Raw genomic sequence first — 20,680 nt, 5'->3', positions numbered from 1 at the left:
TACTCTGGCTACTATGCCACCTTTGCTTCAAGCCAGAGACTGAATAGGTTCACCAAGTAGCCCACCAAAACAGGAAGCCCACCAGGGCTTTTTCTGGGCATAGAGATGGGGAGAAAAGACTCAAAAGAAGAACAGAGGGGAACTCAAATATATCAAAAGTAAATTTCACTGAAGTTGCAGTTTTGTTCCATCAGTGTGTATTCCTTCATGTTGAAATGTTAATGAGGCAGCCATGTACAAATAAGTGTCCATATGTCTTAGTTGTTTTTAGTAATGGAGGGTAGAAAAATCAGGGGTAATTGAAATAAAATATAAAACAGATTACTCGATTTTGAAATCTCTGAATAATCCCAGACTTGCAATTCAGACATTTGTTTCAGTCTTTTATCTTCCCCTCCTGCTTTTAAAAATGAGAATAGTGACCAGTTAACAAATGGAATGATGTGGATTCTAATCTCCCATTCCTTTTTTATTCTCTTATTCTTATTGCTCAAAAGTGGGCAGCAAGTCATTGTATTATCTACAAAGAGGGTTACCAATTCCCAAACAATTGAGGACTATGTGTGGTCTAATAGAGTTCTCATTTAGTCCAATTCAGGGGACATGGTAGAAAACTAAAAAGGAACATGATTTTAACATCTGCACTGTATAATAAATACATCCTGGGAGAAGAGAAAACCACAAACCCAAACCAACTACCGAGTTTTTCATGAAAGGCATTTCAAAGTGGGTTGAGGGAAAGACTACAGCCCACAAAGAATATACAGAAAAGATAAAACGTGCCCTGGAAATGTGACTTTGTGCCTTTATTGAGAGCAATTGCTGCAAAGCAACAGCTGGTCTAAAGTGCATCAGGAAAAACGAATAGTGGCAGATGATAGAAATGGCTTGTTGTGGATTGGAAGACTACCTCCTCAGTAATGGTCACAACAATGAGCTCTTTCTGTCCCTCCAGCCCATTCTCATCCCACAGCTGTTACAGAAAGCCATCCACAATCTCTTCTCCTCTCTTGAGGATTAGTATATTTCATTAATATGTTTCTTAGCTTTGAATGTGTTAACTCAAGTCTTGATTCTAAGACATGGATGACTTTTAAATATTTACATTTTTATCAGTATTATATAAAAATTATATTACAAACAAGATCTCACTCTAGGTGAAATTTTGGTACATGTCACCAAATAAGCAGCGTATTTATTAAAATATTTGAAAATGTATTTGGTACTAAACTGAATAATCATTAAAACATTGAAAATATATATTTAATTTTAAACTGCACGCTCATTAAAATATTTTATGATATTTATTAATAACATTTATTAAATGTCTACTTTGAGGAACAGCACAGTAAAAAAAAAAAAAAAAAGAGCACTAAATTAGGAGACTTGGTTTCAAGTATGGGCAGCTAAGCTTACTACGATGTGATTTTATTTTGTTTGTTTGGGTTTTTTTGTTGTTTTTTTTCCCCTGAGACTGGGGTTAAGTGACTTGCCCAGGGTCACACAGCTAGGAAGTGTTAAGTGTCTGAGACCAGATTTGAACTCCGGTCCTCCTGAATTCAAGGCTGGTGCTCTATCCACTGTGCCACCTAGCTGCCCCCCACCTATGTGATTTTAAACAACTTTAACTTCTCTGATCCTCCATAGCCTCACCTATGAAATACTAATTTACCTGATAATGTTAATCTGAGGAAAATGCTATAGGAACTGAATTATCATTATTCATCACTATACTAAAAACTGCAGGGGTTACATGAAGAAGTCTGTTAGACAAGGAGTATGTAGATTAATTATCAAAAAAGAAAGTACTAGGATTGGATATTTGGAATTTGGGTACAACAGTTGCCATTATACTGTAGATGTTTAGAAGGGTCAGTTGGTAGAGAGTTCTTCCCATTCAACAAATATTTGTTAGTATAAAATGATAGGCCAAGATTTCATTACTTTCCCTAAATAGGTTTTTAAAAAATTCTTTCATAAAAACACAAAACCCATTTTGAATAAACTTTTAAAGACAAATTCAGTTGAGATCTGAGGAGGGGAACAAGGGGGAAAAGAGCTGAGGGCCCCTATCAGACATATTAACTGTCTTTTAAATAAAAGTAGGACAGGAAGTGGGGTGAGAGGCAGGGGAAGGAAAGAGTGAGCTGGGGCAAAACATGAGGTGCCAACAGAAGGAAACATGCCATCTAGTAACTTCCTATATTAATTCAATATTCTTAGTAATTAGGTGCTAAGTTTAGTTGTTTTTGTAAAAAGTGAAAATGCTATTAGTAGCCTCTAAATGTTTGTGCCTTAGAGCAAAGCTCTAGTCTGGGGCCCTAATTATGGCTTTGCATCTTATTAGAGCCAAAAAAAAAAAAAAAAAAAAAGGGAAAAGTCAGAGTAAGCCTATATTCAACCACAAATAACTGGTAGCAACCCCAGATTTCAAAGATCCTAAAGTATATTCCAAAGTATTTTTTTTCATCAACCTTTGCCCCACTTCTAGCTTGTGTGTGTGTGTGTGTGTGTGTGTGTGTGTATGTGTATGTGCATGTGTTAGTTTCCTTAGAAAAACTTTAGTTCTTTGAGGGTAGAGGCATGACTTGTGTGTGTGACATTATGGTGGATAGAGTGCCAGGATTGGAGTTAGGAAGACCTGAGTCCAAATTCAGCATCAGACATTTCCTAGCTATGTGATCCTGAGCAATCACTTAACCTCTATTTGTTTCCTCATCTGTAAAATGGGGGTAATAATATCTTACTCACAAAGCTGTTGTGAAGATTGAATGAGATAATAATTGTATACTATTTAACACAGTGCCTGACCCATAGTAAGCACTATATAAATGCTGGCTATTGTTAGCATGTGTTAAATTAATTAATTTAAAGATAATTGATTATTAATAATATTTAGTAAAATATTAATAGTAGGGTTAAAATTGTTGTGTAATTCTTATAACATTGAGAAAATAAACTAATACTTTAAGACGCAACAAAATCCTTATATTAGACCAGTAAACTGGTTGGGTCTCAGTTTATCACATGGTGGTGCTTGTACCATTCAAACATTCAACATTGTCCAGTCTTGATCATTTCTTATTGCCTCAATTTGATTGACCAGAGCCTACCATCAGCTAACTAATCAGCATTTCCATAATTGGTATATTCAACAATGAAAGGATGAACTGTGTTAACTACTGATAAACAGTTTCAAACACTGGTCAGAAAGGATCAACTAGGTAATACTAAAGCCTTCAGGAAAACTTTTTTTTTTTTTTTTTAATCAGTAAAATACAATGACTTAGGAAAGATATTTAGGCAGAAATTTGTGACCCCTGGGAGGCTTAACCTCAACTTTTTACAGACCTGAAACTGACTGATCTCCAGAGATATATAGAGGTGAAATAGAAGGCTGTGCAGAAATCCTTGGCTAAGAACCATCCAAGAGAGACTTCATCAGCTTAGATAGGAGAGTACTCATGTGACAACACTACATGACAGATGTCCTTTTAACATAGCTTTTTGAATTATGAAAAATTGAAGCAGCAAAGTGATTCAGTGGAAAGAAAGCAGTAGGTTTAGAGCAGGGAAGACTTGATTTCAAACCCAGCCTCAGACAACAACACTAGCCGATTGATCCTAGGCTTGACCCTAGACCATCATTGTCTGTTTTGGTTTCCTCAATTGTAAAATGAGGTCTATGAAAATGCCTCTCTCACAAAGTTATGAGGATCAAATAAAATAATCTCTGTAATCTGATCATGTTATCTACTCTCCCTGCCATTCTTCAATAAATTCCAGTGTCCTATTGCCTCCAGGATGGAATATAAAATTCTGACATTCAAAACCTTTCAGAACTTAGTCCCTTTCATTTTTCCCAGTCTTCTTACATTTTACAAAACAGAGACAATTGTTTTTTACATTATTTTTCAGAGTGAATGTAAACAACAATTGTTTCTGTTTTGACTAGAAACCTTGATGGTCTTCCCATCCCAGAGAGATTTTTTTTTTTTTTTTTTTTTTGACTAGGTAAAAGAGACCATTTTCTGCCTCATTTCTTACCCAGCCTTAATCATTGATTCAGTGTTGCCTCAGTCAAACTGAGACCTGTTAAAGGCTTAAAAAGGTCAAAGTCTCCCATCCAGGGCCATCTGCAGTCCTCCAGATCTCTATCTGACTACTGGACCCAGATGTCTCTGGGAGAGAAAGTGAGGCTCATGACTTTGTACAGCTCTCCCTCACTTAAATCCAATTCACATGCATATTGTGGCATCTCTTCCCTGAATGGAGGACAAACAAAAAACAGCCCACTCCAGCAGAGTAATCTTTCTAAAGTAGATGAGGAGAGATTTGGGTTTTTTCCTCCCAGCTCAGGAGTGTAGAGAGGATTTAACCACAAATGTGGCGTTAATGGACTAACAAAGAGTTAACACTTTTTTTGTCCTTTTTATTAAGTATGAGCACCTTTCTCTGATTGAGTTAAAAAGAGCAGGAGTGGTGATGGTAAAATGACAATGGCCAAATTTAAAATTAGCCATGCCCCTGGAACTTTTAAATAGCTATGCCCTGCTATGGACCCACAATCAGGCAACTGGAGTCAGTTCTAGCTGAGAATCTTTCATAAGAGAGTCATCCAACAGGATGAGGGATGACTGCTAGGGGAATTTCTCTTCCTTCCCCACCTCCATCAGTCATGGTGTCTAATAATTTTCTATTCATCTAGGAGACACAGTACATGAAGAGTTAGTTCAAGATAGTTAGAATTATGATTGAGAAAGCAGAAACATTTCCCAGACTGACATGCACACAAAAAAACAGGCATTAGAAACAACCGTCTTCAAAGAGTATAATCCCTGGCTGCAGAGAAGAGAACCAATGGTTATAGACAAAAGAGAGCTACCAGTGGTGATAATTCAAAAATGCTTCATAGCCAACTATGTCCAGGGCTATTATTTAAAGCCCCTCCTAGATGGTGATTAGTTTTGTCAGAGAAAGGAGTTAACATTTTGGTAAAAGAAGCATACCTTGTTATCACATTCACACTTCATTATCTGTGATTATAACCCACCATTTCATCAACTGATCTGGGAAGAGAAACAATCCTCCTTTATACTATGCAATGATTTCACCATGACAGTTCTCTCTCTGACTCTCTGTCTCTCTCTGTCTCTCTGTCTCTCTCTCTTTCTCTCTATCTCTGTCTCTCTCTGTCTCTGTTTCTCTCTCTCTCTGTGTCTCTGTCTCTCTCTGTCTCTCTCTATCTCTGTCTCTCTGTCTCTGTTTCTCTCTCTCTCTGTCTCTCTCTGTCTCTGTCTCTCTCTCTTCCACCTTCTCACTATCTCCTTTACAATCTAGACAAATTAACTACTCTTTATTCTTTCACTGCACCTTTCCCAGCTCTATGTCTGCTCATGCTCTTCCCTCAATCTGGAATGGCTTTCCCTTTTATGCTTGAAATCCTGTCCATCAATTTAAGTTCAGCTCAAATGCCACCTTTACCATGAAGCCTTGTATGACCACTCTAGCCATAATTCATTTTTCTTTCCTTCAATTTCTGTAACATATAGAAGTTATTTCTTGCCACACAGAATTTCTGAGTCAGTTTCATAAACAGTGAAACAGTCTGATGATACCTGTCTACCTGTAGCCCCTCCAAAATTTAATAATGTTTCTGTATATATTTTGCATCATCATTTCTCATTTGTCTTTTCAAATTCTTCCAGTTCTCATTTCCCTTCTTATGTTTTTTCTTCAGTTCTCTTATTAAGCTTCCTAGTTAATCTTAGGGATCTTATAGCAGTTCTATTTTCAGTAAGAGCCTTGTACATACTAAGCACATAGGTGCTTAATAAATGCTTGTTGAATAACATAATTTCAGGAAGTCTAATTGTTGTTTCAGTTTCTTAGTCTCTATAGGCATATCATGCATGCTTTGTCTCCTATGCATACATCTCTTCAGAACTCAATCTTTGGCAATCTTCTCTTCATTTTAGTGATCATGAATGTAATTTTCATCCCTAGGCATATGTCTCTTAAATCAATAGGAAGTCTAGGCTAAAGACTATTACATTACACATATTCTATGTGTAATTTAGGTAGAGATATCAGCACCCTTTCTACTTTCTGCTAGCTCATCTTCCTTCTTCATTCTCATCCTGAATATCAAAGTAATTAAGGAGGTTTTTTTTAAATTTTCACATTAATAACATTGCAACATCTCTCTTATTGATTAATCAATTAGCTCAGGGCCCCCACTCCAGTTTATTAAATATAAATGCTCATTTCTATATCAAATCAACATTTCCTAGACCAAATGTATATTTGCACTATTTGAGATATGAGATAGATCACAGCTCAAACACCTCTATCACTATACAACTGCTGACTTATCAATTTTGGGTACACAGTTTCAATCTTCAATTCCCTCAAGATATCAAATAAAGTCTCTTGAATAATTCTCTTCCTGATTTTGTTAAGATAATGATAAAATAAATGTTAAATTCAATTATCTCAGGAAATAAGTTCTCTTAATTCTTTTTCTTGAACCTCTCTTTAACCACCACAGTCAACAATCTCTTCTGCAACAATTAAACTTTCAGTCTTTCACACAGAATAGAATGACAATCAACTTATCCAAGATTTTATTCCTCTTAAAATATTTATGGTCTCTTTGAGAAAGGATTTGAAGTTGGTGTTAATGCACACATGTTTACATGTGTATACACATGTACACACACATACACTTGAATAGACATTCATATATGTTATGAGGGATAAAGATTTTATATTTATATGTATATATATGTTTATACATACATACAGACAGACACAGGTGCATGTGTATATATACATAGCTAAAAAGTATCTGAAGCAAGATTCAAAGCTGGTTTTCCTGTTTCCAAGTCCAAACACCTGGTTTGTATCATTCATACTGCTCTTTATTACATAATGCCTTATGTTTTAGTTATTTGTTTACATGCCATATTTACACTATAACAGCTTGTATTTTATGTAAGATCTTAAGGTTTACAGAGTGCTTTGCTCAAAACAACTGTAGAAACAAAGCTGTATTATAATGACTTTTTATAGATGATTAAACTGACACATTGAACTTTCTTTCTAGACACATAATTAGTAAGTGTCAGATTCAGGACTGGAATGCAGGGCAGAAGGCTCCAAATCCAACTGTTTCATTTATACCAGTCCTGTCTCTCACCTATTTTTTTTTTTTAAATAAGGTAGTCTGTCTAAAATCTTTCACAGGGCCTAGCATAATGCCATGCATATAATTGTACTCATTATCTACTGCTAAGTGAATTAATTGGTTAAAGTACAAGTAAGATAATTGATGAAATTGCACACATCTTTTAAAATCAGAATTCATTTGTTGTATTTTAATTCTTTAGAGTGTGATAAAACAGTAAAGGGAGCAACTAGGTTGCCCGTGTATAAAGCACTAAGTTTGGGATAAGGAAGACTCATCTTCATGAATTCAAACTCTGCATCAGACACTTAGGACCCTAATTTTATGACCCTAAGTAAGTCACTGAAACGTGTTTGCTTCAGTTCCTCATCTGTAAAATGAACTGGAGAGAGAAATGGTGAACCACTCCAGTATCCTTGACAAGAAAACCCGAAATGGGGTCACAAAGAGTAGAACATGACTGAAATGATTCAGTAGCAAAAAGCCCCCCAAATCAGGAAGAGAATAGACAAGAATGTATCCCCTCTCTGTACCACCCTGCCAGAAAAAAATAAATCTTAAGGAGCATTAAAATTTTCTCTTTTTTTTTTTTTTTATAATAATGGCTTTTTATTTTTTCAAAATACACACAAAGATAGTTTTCAATATTCACCCTTGCAAAATCTTATGTTACAAATTTTCCTCCCCCCTACCCACATTCCCTCTCTCCTAGTATCTGATATATGTTAAACACGTGCAATTCTTCTAAACATATTTCCACAATTATCATGCTGCACAAGAAAAATCAGATCAAAAAGAAAAAAATGAAAAAGAAAACAAAGTGTAAGCAAACAACAAAAAAGGTGAAAATACTATGATGTGATGTACATTCTGTCCCCATAATCCTCTCTCTGGGTGCAGATGGCTCTCTCCATCACAAGTCTATTAGAACTGGTCTGAATTACCTCATTGTTGAGAAGAGCCATGTCCATCGGAGTGGATCATTGTATAATCTTGTTGTTGTGACACTCTATATATAATATCCTGGTTTACCTAAAACATCTTGCTGAATAGTGGAAAGTTGGCTATTCTGGCAATCTTGGTTCTATATGATGTGTATTAAAGGAATAGTAAAGCAGTCTTTAAAATACATAAAAGGAAAATCCCCTGGTACAAGAATTATAGATCATTGAAATTTAGAACTAGAAGCATTCAGCTGCTCATTTATCTAGGGAGGAAACTGAGGCCCAGAGAAAGGAAGTGACTCAGTCCTGATCTGCAGCTGAAACAAAGGGGCTGAGAAATGTGCATGATGAATGGGTGTCCCTCTTCTTGGATGCTATTCTGTGGATAAACAGAAATAAGGAGAGAAAGGGGAAAGAACTCTGTAGACCCTCTTCTTCTAGGGAAAAAGAACCAGCAAATGTTTCAAGTCCTTAACAGAACATTAGAAAGTTGCTTTCTATCACTTCATTTTTGTTCTGAGCTATGACCTCAGGCTTCTCCTTTATTCCACTATTAATAGAATGGTAAGCACCTTTCTCCCCCCCCACTTTGGTCTATTTCCTTAGTGGTTGTGGTTACCCACAATGATTCTACAAGAGTGGGAGTGCTTTAGTTTGACAATTTACAAGTACAATTTTCTTCTACTTACTTGGAAAACCCAAGCAACTGGACAAAGCCCTAAAAGTAAAAATGGAGATGTGAGAATATGAGCCCTTCCTTAGTCCCCTTTATTTTAGTCCTCTCAAGTGAACAGATTGATGGGACACAATGAGGCCTCTAATGTCCCTAGTTTTACCATTAATCAGTCCTAAAGTCTGACCATTAGGCCAGGTTTTGGAGACATCTATGCCATGCTGAAAAAGAAAACTATATAGGTAAAATGCACACACGAAATCGTTAAAGAACAATATAATAGGATATAAGTGCAAAATGAAGTGTACAGATAAGATGTGCTTTTGGAATTCAGAGAAGGGAAAATTGGTTTGAGCTAAAATGATCATGGAATTCTTCAAGAAAGACCTAGGCCTTAAAGGATAGGAACATTCTTTCATTGCTCAGCTGATTGGGCTTTCTCACCTCTGTTTTCCTATTCCCTTTTTCTTTTCTTTTCTTTTTTTTTTTAGAAGCAATTGGGATTAAGTGACTTGTCCACAGTCACACAGCTAGTAAGTATCTGAGATTAGATTTGAACTCAGATCCTCCTGACTCCATAGTCCTATCCATGCTTCCACTTAGCTACCCTTTCTCTTTCTTAAAAAAAAAAAAAAAAAAAAAAAAAAAAATCTGCTCACCTATTTTTTGTCTTCCTTTTTATTTTTCTTCTCTTTTTACTGAAACCAAAGGTTCTCAAACTTTTTTTCCTCATAGCTCAATAATCTTTGCCATGGTAATATCCCTCAACAGACTCTGGTGATCTCGAGGACGAAGGCTGGGAACTGGGAAAGACTCCTTCTTCAGGAGGTCTCTTCCTGAATATTTCCTGAACCATTCTGAAACAAAATCCTGAAAATAGGATTTACCTGGGTCTTGAAGGAAGCTAGTAAGTGGAGATGAGAAGGAATATTCTACAAATGAAGGACAATGCACTTCCCAAAAAAGGGGAAGGGAAAAAAAAAAACTTCTAGATAGATGATCTTTAAAGTTCCTTTAATACTTAGATCTAATTATGATACAGAATGGTATGTTTTGAATCAAAGTCCTTCTTTCTGGCATGAATGTGGATAAGGGGAAGCTCCAAGTCTGCCTTAGTGGAAAAAGTTCCCATCCCATCAGGAAGTTCCTGGACGTCCTGCTCATTATTAGTATTTCTGACATGACACCATTATTCAGAATTTTAACTTTTCACAAGTTCTATCAGTCCCAAGAATTCACCATGACTTTCAAGAAAAAATGATGATTTTTTTCCCTACTTCCTTTAAATGACAGACCATTTAGTTATTTTATACAGATTATTTTTCACAAATAGTGAGCCATATATACTATTGATACTTAAGGTTGCAATTCTTTTTATGTATGTTAAACGTGGGTCATGTTTATGTTGACAGAGTAATCCCTAAAATCCATGGAAACTTCAAAAAATGTTTCTTCCTAATATTAATGAAAAATTTACTTGTCTCATTCTTATCAGAGAATCAGAAACAGGCTCATAGCACCAGGGGATACTGATGGGGGCAGCTGTGTAGGGCCCTTTGATCATCTTCATTAAATTTTGTCTTCCTTTCAATGTATTTGGGAATAACTTATATTATGTAAATATGAAGATAGGCCAGGAAAGATCAAAGCACAGAAAATTGTGTTGTTTGCATTAGCTGACTTTTGCTATTTTTCCAAATAATATGTGCAAGGCAAAGTTTCTGAAGTTTTTTTTTTTTTAATCCTCTCACCATCTCCACTATTCCTACTCACATGTCCTAAAAAAGGAAGAGAAGGAGAAGGAGGAAAAACCCAGAGGAACTATTACTTCTCTGGGGAATTTTGATGGGCAACCTTCTGCAGAATATTTCATGAGCTCAAAAGGGAGACACTAGAGAAGCAAAAAAAAAAAAAAAAAAAAAAAAAGTTTTTTTTTTTTTTTAAATGATCAGAGAATGACAAACTTGTCTATTGATTACACAGGACAGGATTTTAAAATATAGAATTTTAGCACTGAAAGGACAAATGTGGAAATAGAGACCCCAAGAGGAAAGGGACTTCCTAAGGTCATACAACTATTGGTGGCAAAACCAAGACCTAAACTTTGTCTTCTATCATCATATATATATAAAATAGACTTAGAAATTGAAGAGAGCTTAAATAATCTAGTCCAATTGAATTTATACTTAAAGAAATTGAGAGAAGTGAATTGCTTACAGTCACACAGGTAGTTAAGTGGCAGGGCCTGGATTTAAAGCAGTTTTGTCAAATTATAAATTCAGCATATTTTCAACTACATCATGAATTCCTTATAGACTGCTAAAGATTGAACATTTTCAAAAATCTCTTTTTTAAAAACTTCATTAGGCTTTAATAATAGATATGGTCAAGTGTTTTATGTCTTGTATCAGTAGATATGTTTGAGTGTTATAACAATAAGATCACTCAGGGTTAGCTTATTGAACATTAAAGTAAACATTAAATAATCATAATTCACATTTATGTAATATCTCATGATTTACAAAGCCCTTTCCTCTCAAAAACCTTATAAGATTAATAGTGCCAATCTCTAGAATATTTGGGATACATTATCCAGTTAGGAAATTTATTAATTTTGCAGAAGATTAAGAATAATTATGCCATGAAGAATGTTGACAAATGTATTGATTATCCCTACTTTATGTTTCTGGGAAAAGGAGGTCATTCTGATTTAAAAAAAAGTGTATGAGCTATGAAGGGGGGGTGTTTCTATTTATAAGAATTGGCTAATAAGGTGTTTCTTTGGGAATTAAGTGGTATATTTCCATTCTCTGGAGGATAGGTGATACCTAAGATAAAGCACTGGGCCTAGATTCCAAATCTGAGTTATGATCTCGATGCAGAAAACTGTGTGACCCTGGTCAAATCACTTAACCCTCTTTGCCCCAATTTTTTCATCTTTAAAATGAACTAGAGAAGAAAATTGCAAAACACTCTAATAATTTTCCAAGACGACCCCAAATTAGGTCACAAAATGTTGGATACAACTGAAAAATTACTCAACAACTAGAACAAATGCCATTCTCAGGATGCAGGTCAACATGTATTCAGCTAATAAACAAATTACTTTTAATCATTACTCCATGTTTTTCTACTCAGACTTCACAAAATGATCATGACCCCTAAGTTATGGGACACAGAACAACTTTCTCAGCAAATCTCAACTCTTAGAAATAAAACTTGGCAGGATCAATGGAAAGAGTGCTGAAAGGGGAGTCTCCTGTCTTTCCTGGCTTCCTTCAAGTCACAACTAAAATTCTACCTTTTATACTACAAGAAGTTTTTCCTAATCCCTCTCAATTCTAAGATCTTCCCTCTATTATTTCCTATTTATTTGCACAATATTTACTGATACATATTTGTTTGCAAGTTGTCTATCCCATTATATTGTGAACCCTTTAAGTGTAGAGATTATTTTTTGCCCTTAGCATCCCCAGCCCTTAACTGTGCCTGACACACAATAGACATTTAATAGATTCTTATTGACTGTCTGATTGGAGGACCTGAGTTACAAGCATATTTCAAGAAGGAAACCCAGCCATTTCCTGGTTCCTCTCCAAAAACATTTAAGGTACTACCTAAAGGGAATCCTGTCAGACCTTTTTCCTTATTTCAGTCTTTCTCATTTATCTTCTTTCTCTTCCTTAAAGGTCAAGGTCCCCCAATGATTCCAGGGCTAGTCATCCTGATCAACATCTGGCCACTGGACTCAGGTGGCTCTGAAGAGGAAAGTGAGACTGGTAACCTTGCACTGCTCTCCCTCACTCAAATCTAATTCAATTCCTTGTGATGGCATCACCTCCCTGATGTTATGATTCTCTTCTAGAAGAGACAAATAACAACAATAACAATAGTCATATCCCTCACTCCCTCTTTATTCATCTATCTTCCTCTTTTTACTCTTTTCTCACTCTTAGTCTTCAGATCTTCCCCCTTTCTTTTTCTTTTTCTCTCAAAATACAATGGGAGTCAGGGTCAGTTCTGAATGCCATGAACTAACTCACTGAGAAAGCCTGGGCAAGTCATCAGTAAAATGAGGAATTAAACAATGATTTCTTGAATTTTCAATGCCCTCTGAAGATTGTTATTATTCAAACACCCTCCTCCCCATCACTATCCATTCCATTTGTTACTTTTATCTATGTGTTGGTGCTGACTCTGTCTCTGTCTTCATCTATCTCTGTCTTTTTCTCTCTCCCCTTCCCTCCTGCTCCTCCATTTCCTCATCCTTGGAATAATTTTCTAAGAGTAAGAATTTCAATATGTCTGTCTATTTTAATATCTGCATTTAAAAATAAAATTCAATTAGTAATGAAGAACTTAATGTTACTTAAATTGGATAGAATGTGATATTTTATTATTTTTCTTCAAAAATGTACTTTAATTTTTTTTCTGCCTTAAGAAACCAACAGAAATATGTACTATCTACAATTATTTTTCTTTCCCTTGTCATGGCAAATTTATGTCAAACAAAGAGGGCTATGGTATTCACAGAACAGCATTGATCACTCAGGATTGTTGCAGCAATCTGCATTTCTTTCACTGTTATATTTAGAATGTTTTGCTTTTCTTTTTTTTTTTTTTTTAATGAGGTGACAGCTAAATAGTTACTTCTTGTATCTTGTACTTTAGGATAGAATTTGTTGCATTCTTAAAGCTATTCAAAAACCAAGTAATCCAAATGAAGGACAGAAAGGTAGAAAACTCTGTTGTTCTCTTTGAGTTTAACACAGACTTGGTTTTTTAAAAATTATTTTTAAAATTAATTTTATAATTATAACATTTTTTGATAGTACATTTGCATAGGTAATTTTAAAAAACATTATCCCTTGTATTCCCTTCTGTTCCGAATTTTCCTCTCCTTCCCTTCACCCCCTCCCCTAGATGGCAGGCATTCCCATACTATTAAATATGTTATAGTATATCCTAGATACAATATATATGTAACACAGACTTGTTAAACAACTTAGAAAAGATTATTCTATTTGTGACTCAGTTTCCTCTCTTGGAATTATAAAAAGCATAATTGGATGTATATGTGATAAGTAATATATGTATTTATCTAGCTCTTTAAAATTTGCAAAAGCATCTTACATATATTATCTCATTGTAAGGTAGATGCCACAACTATTACGTCAGTTGTATAAATGAGGAACCTGAGTCTCAGTGAGACTGTGCCTTTCCATGTGGCCACATAGATAGGAAGTATCAGAATATCTGAAATCATTTTACAGTACAATAAAGTTTTATTCAAGCCCTAGTAATATTTGTATTTTAAAACTTGATTTAATCAAACCAAACATTTCAATAATATGCAACTCAGTTTTACCTGAGGCACCATTCAATTTTAGATGATTTTGAGTGATAGAAAAAAATCATTATACTCTTCCTTAAATTAAAGAAAAAAATTGAAACACAACTCTATAAATTCATTATCCCAAGCAATTAAAAATGTTCTAGAAAATATGTCAGAAAAAATAAGTTTGGGTACTTACATTGACCTTCATCCTGCCCCCACTTTAAAAAAAAGGGGAGGTTTTCCTATTCCATCTCCTGGAAAATCCCAGCAGAAATCTGTTCAAATGGGGAAAGCTTTCTACACTACTTTGCACTGGAATTCTGTGAGGATTGGTTTGGAATCTCAAAAAGTTGTACTCTGGACTATGCTCTCTTTACAGCTGTTCATATTGGGAGATACAGTCTGAAATCAACAGCCATTGGGAAATGAATGGGGCTAGTTACATAAGAAATTCTTACATTCTGGTTGGCTCCTAGTAAAGTATATGCAAATGATGCTCATGATAAGTTGAGCTTATAATATTAAATTCTATAAAGCTTAGAGCTGAAAGAGATATTAAAGAGCTTATCATTCCAACCTATGCTTTGTTTTTCTAGATCAGGAAACTGAGATCCAAAGAAAAGTAATGTCTTAGCAAAAGCTTAACAGTGAGTTAATATCAGAACTGGTACTAGAATTTAGGTCTCCCAAATCTCAGTTTAATATGCTTCCTACTATATCATGGTGGATGGAAAAGAACAATAAAAACTCTAAAAATATCCCTGGACTCATGTGGAATATTGTGAACAAATGTAACTTTAATTTATTGTTTTTCCCTCCTGGATTGAGTCCAAGTTCCTTTTTTGTGAATGCTTCAAATTCTCCATTACCACTCAAGTGGAAAAGACATACTATAAAGGAACACTTGAAATCACAGAAGGCATTATGCCATCATACAATTGAGGGAAAATGAATTTGACCAGAAAAGAAAATTTCCAGGAATCAACAGCAGAAAATAAAACACTTTTCTTGATGCCTAAATATTGGAGTTTCTTTTGGAGCCTCTTAGAATTACTGTTAGAATAAGACTGTTGTAACTGGAAGGAACTTTAGAACATAGAATATCACAGTTGGAAAGGATCTCAGAAGACAGAGTGCTAGAGCTAGATGAGATATTAGAGATTATCTAGTTCAGCTCTCTCATTTTCCAACTCAAGGACCTGAGGCTCAAAGATAAGAAAATGACTTATTTTAGATTGCACTGAGTTAGTGTTATTATATGTAACATATATATGTGTATACATACATGTATATATAACAGCTTAAATTAAATTAGTTCACCCATGAATTATTCCCTTCCTATTAGAATCATGGGATGAAAGGTTGGTATAAGGTACAGAGAACTGACCTCAGATTCAAGAAGAATCTGGGTTCAAGCCCAACCTTTGATAATTACTGGCTATGTGAACCTGTGCAAGTTATTTAATCCCTTAGGGCCCCAGGCAGCTCCCAAAGAACCAGCCTGCATTCATTTTTAGAACAAGTTCTACTTGGGGAATTCCCTAGATGAATAAAATCACTGATTATTTAAGATCATCAATTTAGAGTGAACTGAGAAGCCATCTATTCCAACCTTTTCGTTTTACATAAGAGGAAGCTAGGGTGTATTTTATATAGTTGTAAAAGTATTATTGTCAATTCATTGCCACAAGGCAGTTAGATGGAACAATGGATAGAGTATCAGGTCTTCAGTAAGGAAAATCTGAGTTCAAATTTGGCTTCATTCTCTTACTAGCTATGTGACCCTGAGAACAAATCACTTAACCTTGTTTGCCTCAGTTTCCTCGTCTGTAAAATAAGCTGGAGAAGGGGCAGCTAGATGGTGCAGCTGATAGAGCACCAGCTCTGCAGTCAGGAAAACCTGAGTTCATATCTGACTGCAGAAATTTAACACTTCCTAGCAATGTGACCCTGGGCAAGTCACTTAACCCTAATTGCCTCAGCAAAACCAACCAACCAACCAACCAAACAAATAAATAAAATAAGCTGGAAAAGGAAATGGCAAACTAATCCAGTATCTTTGCCAAGAAAACCCCAAATGGTGTCACAGGAAGTTCAGACATAACTTAAAAGATTATACAATAAAATAGCTATACCAAGAGATACCTAACTCACAGAGATGTCATAAGATTTAATTGTGAGATCCCATCTTTGAAAACTTTAAAGCACTATACAAATATTCCTTATTATTGTTTAAGATTTCTTCATCTGTAAAATGGGAGCAACATTTAAATTACCTACCTTATAAAACTGATGTGAGGAAAGAGCTTTGTAAACTTTAAAGCACTGTATAAGCAAATTACTTTTATCCTTAGCTTTATTCCTATTGTTCCTCCCCTCCCCCCAAAAAAGAATGTTAACAGATTCTAGACAACAAAAAGCACATAAAATAAAAATAACGCTATGGGACAATCTTCCATATTTATATAAACCTTATTTATCTTTTGGCTTTTGGACATATATAAAAACATCTTAATAGTTTTTCTTCAAACAGTGATCTAAATCACTAATTTGGAAATTTTGCTTTCTTATCTTACATCTCCTTCTATGACAAAGGGGTTGGAGCAGGTTTGGATGTGACATAAGAAAACCTGAGTTCAAAATCAACCTCACATAGCTGTAAGAGAAAGCTAATTAGTGTTCTTGAGCCTTAGTTTCCTCATATAGTAAAAAGGGGATAATCACGATTGCACTATTTACTTTGAAAGTGTTATGAGGTTTTAAATGAGTTGCATTTGAAAAATGCTAAATAAATTTTAGTTTGGTTTGTTGTTGTTGTTGTTGTCATATCACCTTTAGGGAAAGTCTTTAAAATAAGATTCTTGTCTTCCTCCTTTCTATTTCCTCTCAAGTTTCTTGTTTCTTCCTCCTTTATTATTTTCACTCAAAAATTACCATATTATTAAAGCAGCTTCTTCCCCATTCTATTATCATTTAGCTTATCCTTCTCTGAAATTTCATTTATCGGTCTTTCTCAGATTTTGTGTGTATGTGTTATATGAGTGTGTGTGTGACCACTCAGTCTAAGAAAGTAATATATTTGGATTATTAAGTTTAGAGAATAGAAATAGCTATCTTAAATTCACTTCAGTATTACAAAAGACCAATGGTGTCATTAGTTTGAATACTCACTGATGCATATCTTGGCAGTCCCTTCACACCATCTCAGCCTATCCAAATGAATTGAATTGAATTAAACTCAATAAGCATTTATTAGACAACTACTATGTTCTATACAATAGGGATGTAGTAGGAACAGAAAATAAAGAGCCTCCTCTCAGAGCTGGCATTCAATTTGACCTACATCTCTCCATCTTGTTTATAAAGATATCTTGAGAGGTTTGTTCCGATTAGGATGATTGGATGGCCCATAGAGCCTCAGTTACTTCTTTATTTCCCTAGTTCTCATTAGCATGAGCGCTCTCTCTCTCTCCAGCAGTATAGATTACAACTCCTCAAATCTTCTCATTCTAATTCTTATCTGTGTCTTTCTGTAAATACTAATAAGGAGCTCCAGCACAACATCAGTTTTTTTTTTTTTTTTTTCCCTTGTAATGTTTGGTAGATGCCTCTGCAGCACTTGGGCTGTCTAGTTGTTTTCCTTCATTCTTGTTATATGATAGGCCCACTTTTTGATTATTATTGTTCTTTTTTAAAATTTTTATTTTTAACTTTTTTTTTTTTTTTTTTTTTTTTTTTTTTTTTGCTTTTTGTTGAGGCATTTGGGGTTAAGTGACTTGCCCAAGATCACACAGCCAGGAAATGTTAAGTGTCTGAGACCAGATTTTAACTCAGGTCCTCCTGACTTCAGGGCTGGTACTCTATCCACTGATCCACTGTATCACTTAGCTGCCCCTAACATGTCTTTAAAAACATTTTTTAGTTCCAATTTCCCCCTTTTCTCCAACCCCACCTCCCACCCATTGAAAAGGCAATCAGTATATCAATTATACATGTGAAATCATGTGAAACATTTTCATATTATCCATGTTGCAAAAAAAAAAAAAAAAGGCAAGAAAAGTGAAGTTTAAAACATTATACTTCAATTTGCTCTCAAAAGTTTATCAGTTTTCTTTTTGGGAGTAAATAGCATTTTCCATTATGATTCCTTTAGAGTTGTTTTAGATTATTGTATTAATCAGAGTGGACAAGTCTTTCACAGTTGATTATTATTATATTGATATTACTGTGTAGTATACTTTTTTTATTTTTCTCATTTGACTATATCGATTCATATAGATCTTTCCAAGTTTTTCTGAATTTCTCTTGCCATTTCTTATCACAGAATAGTATTTCAACAGTCATATATCATAACTTGTTCAATTGATAGACATCATCTCAATTTCCACTTATGTACCACCATAAAAAGAGAAGATATAAATATTTTTATAGATACAGGTCCTTTTCTTTGATCTTTTTGGGATGCTGACCTCAAAATGGTATTGTTGAGTTCTAGAGTATATATAGTTTTATTGCCCTTTGGGTATGATTTAAAATTGTTCTTCAAATTGTTGGCTTAGTGCACAACTCCACCAACAATGTGTATGTCCTTATCATAAATGTCCTTGGCAATATTTTTTGCCTCTTCATCTTTTTTACTGATAGACTTGGGATCTTTGACTTATTCCATTGCTCCATTTCTAACCTTAAACAACTTAGTGGTTGCTCCTATAGCCCAGGGATCACTATACCAATGCCAAACATAGCTCAGACACCTGACTGGCTGAGTTCTCTTTAATTTAGAACTCCTGAGTTGAAGATATCAGTCACCTCATGTTCCTTGGTTTATAGGTATGTACTACCACCAGACACATCACTGCTTAAGAATTCAAATAGTTGATATGCAGAGTAGAAGAAAGCTGCCTATTCTTCCCCTACATTAAGAAATGAGTTAAGGACTCAAATTATAAAGAAAGAGTCTGCATATAGGTAGAAAGAAGAACTTCCTAATGGTGATGTGAAAAAAAAAAATGTGTTGTGAAAAAACACATGTGATTTGGAAAAAAAAAAAAAAAAGTTGATCTGAAAAAGATGTAGAGACTTAATGAATTGCGAGCTAAATGAGTCAATAGTAACCAAGAAACTAAGGAGTCTTAGGCTGCATTAAGAGAGACAGATTATTGAGGGATCAAGGAGAAGATGATTTTTCTGTATTCAACTCTGGCTCGTTCACAGTTACTATGTTCTATTCTTGATACCATATTTTAGGAAGCTCAGTGATAAATTGAAGAGAACCCAGAGATGGACAAACAGGATGGAAAAGGACCTAAGATTCATGTCATATAAGTATTTGTTGAAGGAATTGGGGGTATTTAATTTGTAGTAGCACAAGGGGAATGAGAAAACTCTTTAGGCGGTGGAAGGATTATCCCTGGGAGGAGCAGTTAGATTTGTTCTAATTATCCCCAAAAAGCAAAATTGGAGCAATGGATAGAAAATGAAACCAAAAATAATAATGTGAAAGAAAAAAAGAAGAAACTTCCCAGTAATCAGAGCTATTAAAAAGAATGAGCTAACTCTGGAGGGTCCCTTCTAGTCTTCTAGTAAAAACTTATAGACAATTTGTTGGTTATTCTGTAAAGGGAATAATTATTCAAGCCAAGGTGGGCCTAGATGGCCTCTAAAGTCTCTTCTAGTTCTGAGAGTGATTCTGTGTGAAGCAATTTAAGATTTTTTCTCACATGGCAACAGTAATGGGGTTGAACAATCATAAATAAGAAGGCCACCTACACTTAAATGTAAGACTTAAGGATTGGAATCAAGTGAACTGAGTTCATATAGGGGTCAAACCAATGACCTTGGTCTCTCTACAAACTTCTAATGATCGACACAAATACAAGGCTAACAGACAAGGAAGAAGTGGAATAATTTTCAGGACTCCATATTGGGACAACAGGAGTTCAGATCAAAAGGGATAGAGGCTGTCACATCAGAGTCAGGCTAGAACTGGGGAGTCAGAGAAATTTTACTCTCCCAGACATTTTCAGAAACAGGAAGTGCTAATGTTGCATATTTTTCCACAAAAGGTTGCAGAAGCTCAACCATTGTCTCCTGTCCCATCTCTGTGACTTTTCCCCCATCATTGTCCCTCCATTCACATCTGCTCCTGTTTTGCAAAGTACCTTCAAGCTCATTGATTTCATGGGATGACCATTCAGAGTTGATCTGTTAAAGTATATAATTCTGTTTCTTGCACTTATAACAATGGCTTCAAGACAGAAACTTCACTAATAGACTCTCTAAACTCTAAGAGGGTAATATGGGATCACTGTTTCTTTTCCCTCAAAGCTTTATTTTCCTCTTTTTAAAAAAAGATAATTGAAAAGTACTTCCCCTATTACCTTAAGACTGTTACAGGTATTTGCTGTGCAGATAAAACTCAAAAAAGCTCACTCCTAAAGGAAACTCTAAAATTAAAATAGGTCTCTGAAGGAAGGAAGAAAAATATTTGATACCATCTTAACATCTCTTTACTCTGAACAAATTTTAAATACTCT

At 34.9% G+C, this 20,680-nt stretch overlaps 1 protein-coding gene across 4 annotated transcripts in view; it reads right to left on the bottom strand.

Annotated features, from left to right (window-relative positions):
• CASS4 (Cas scaffold protein family member 4) overlaps positions 1 to 20,680 on the bottom strand; it is a 59,275-nt gene that overhangs the window by 30,901 nt on the left and 7,694 nt on the right. The window contains exon 1 of one of the 4 annotated variants that reach the window (XM_074288651.1): positions 14,341 to 14,741. The exons of the other annotated variants lie outside the window; for them this stretch is intronic. Coding sequence (XP_074144752.1) covers positions 14,341 to 14,352 — 12 coding nt within the window. The 5' untranslated portion in view covers positions 14,353 to 14,741. Of the gene's footprint in view, positions 1 to 14,340; positions 14,742 to 20,680 lie in introns of those variants that run through there. 4 annotated transcript variants of the gene reach the window in all.

This window comes from Sminthopsis crassicaudata, chromosome 2, assembly GCF_048593235.1.
Source record: "Sminthopsis crassicaudata isolate SCR6 chromosome 2, ASM4859323v1, whole genome shotgun sequence".
Taxonomy (NCBI): domain Eukaryota; kingdom Metazoa; phylum Chordata; class Mammalia; order Dasyuromorphia; family Dasyuridae; genus Sminthopsis; species Sminthopsis crassicaudata.
This window is presented reverse-complemented; position numbering and strand designations above follow the sequence as displayed.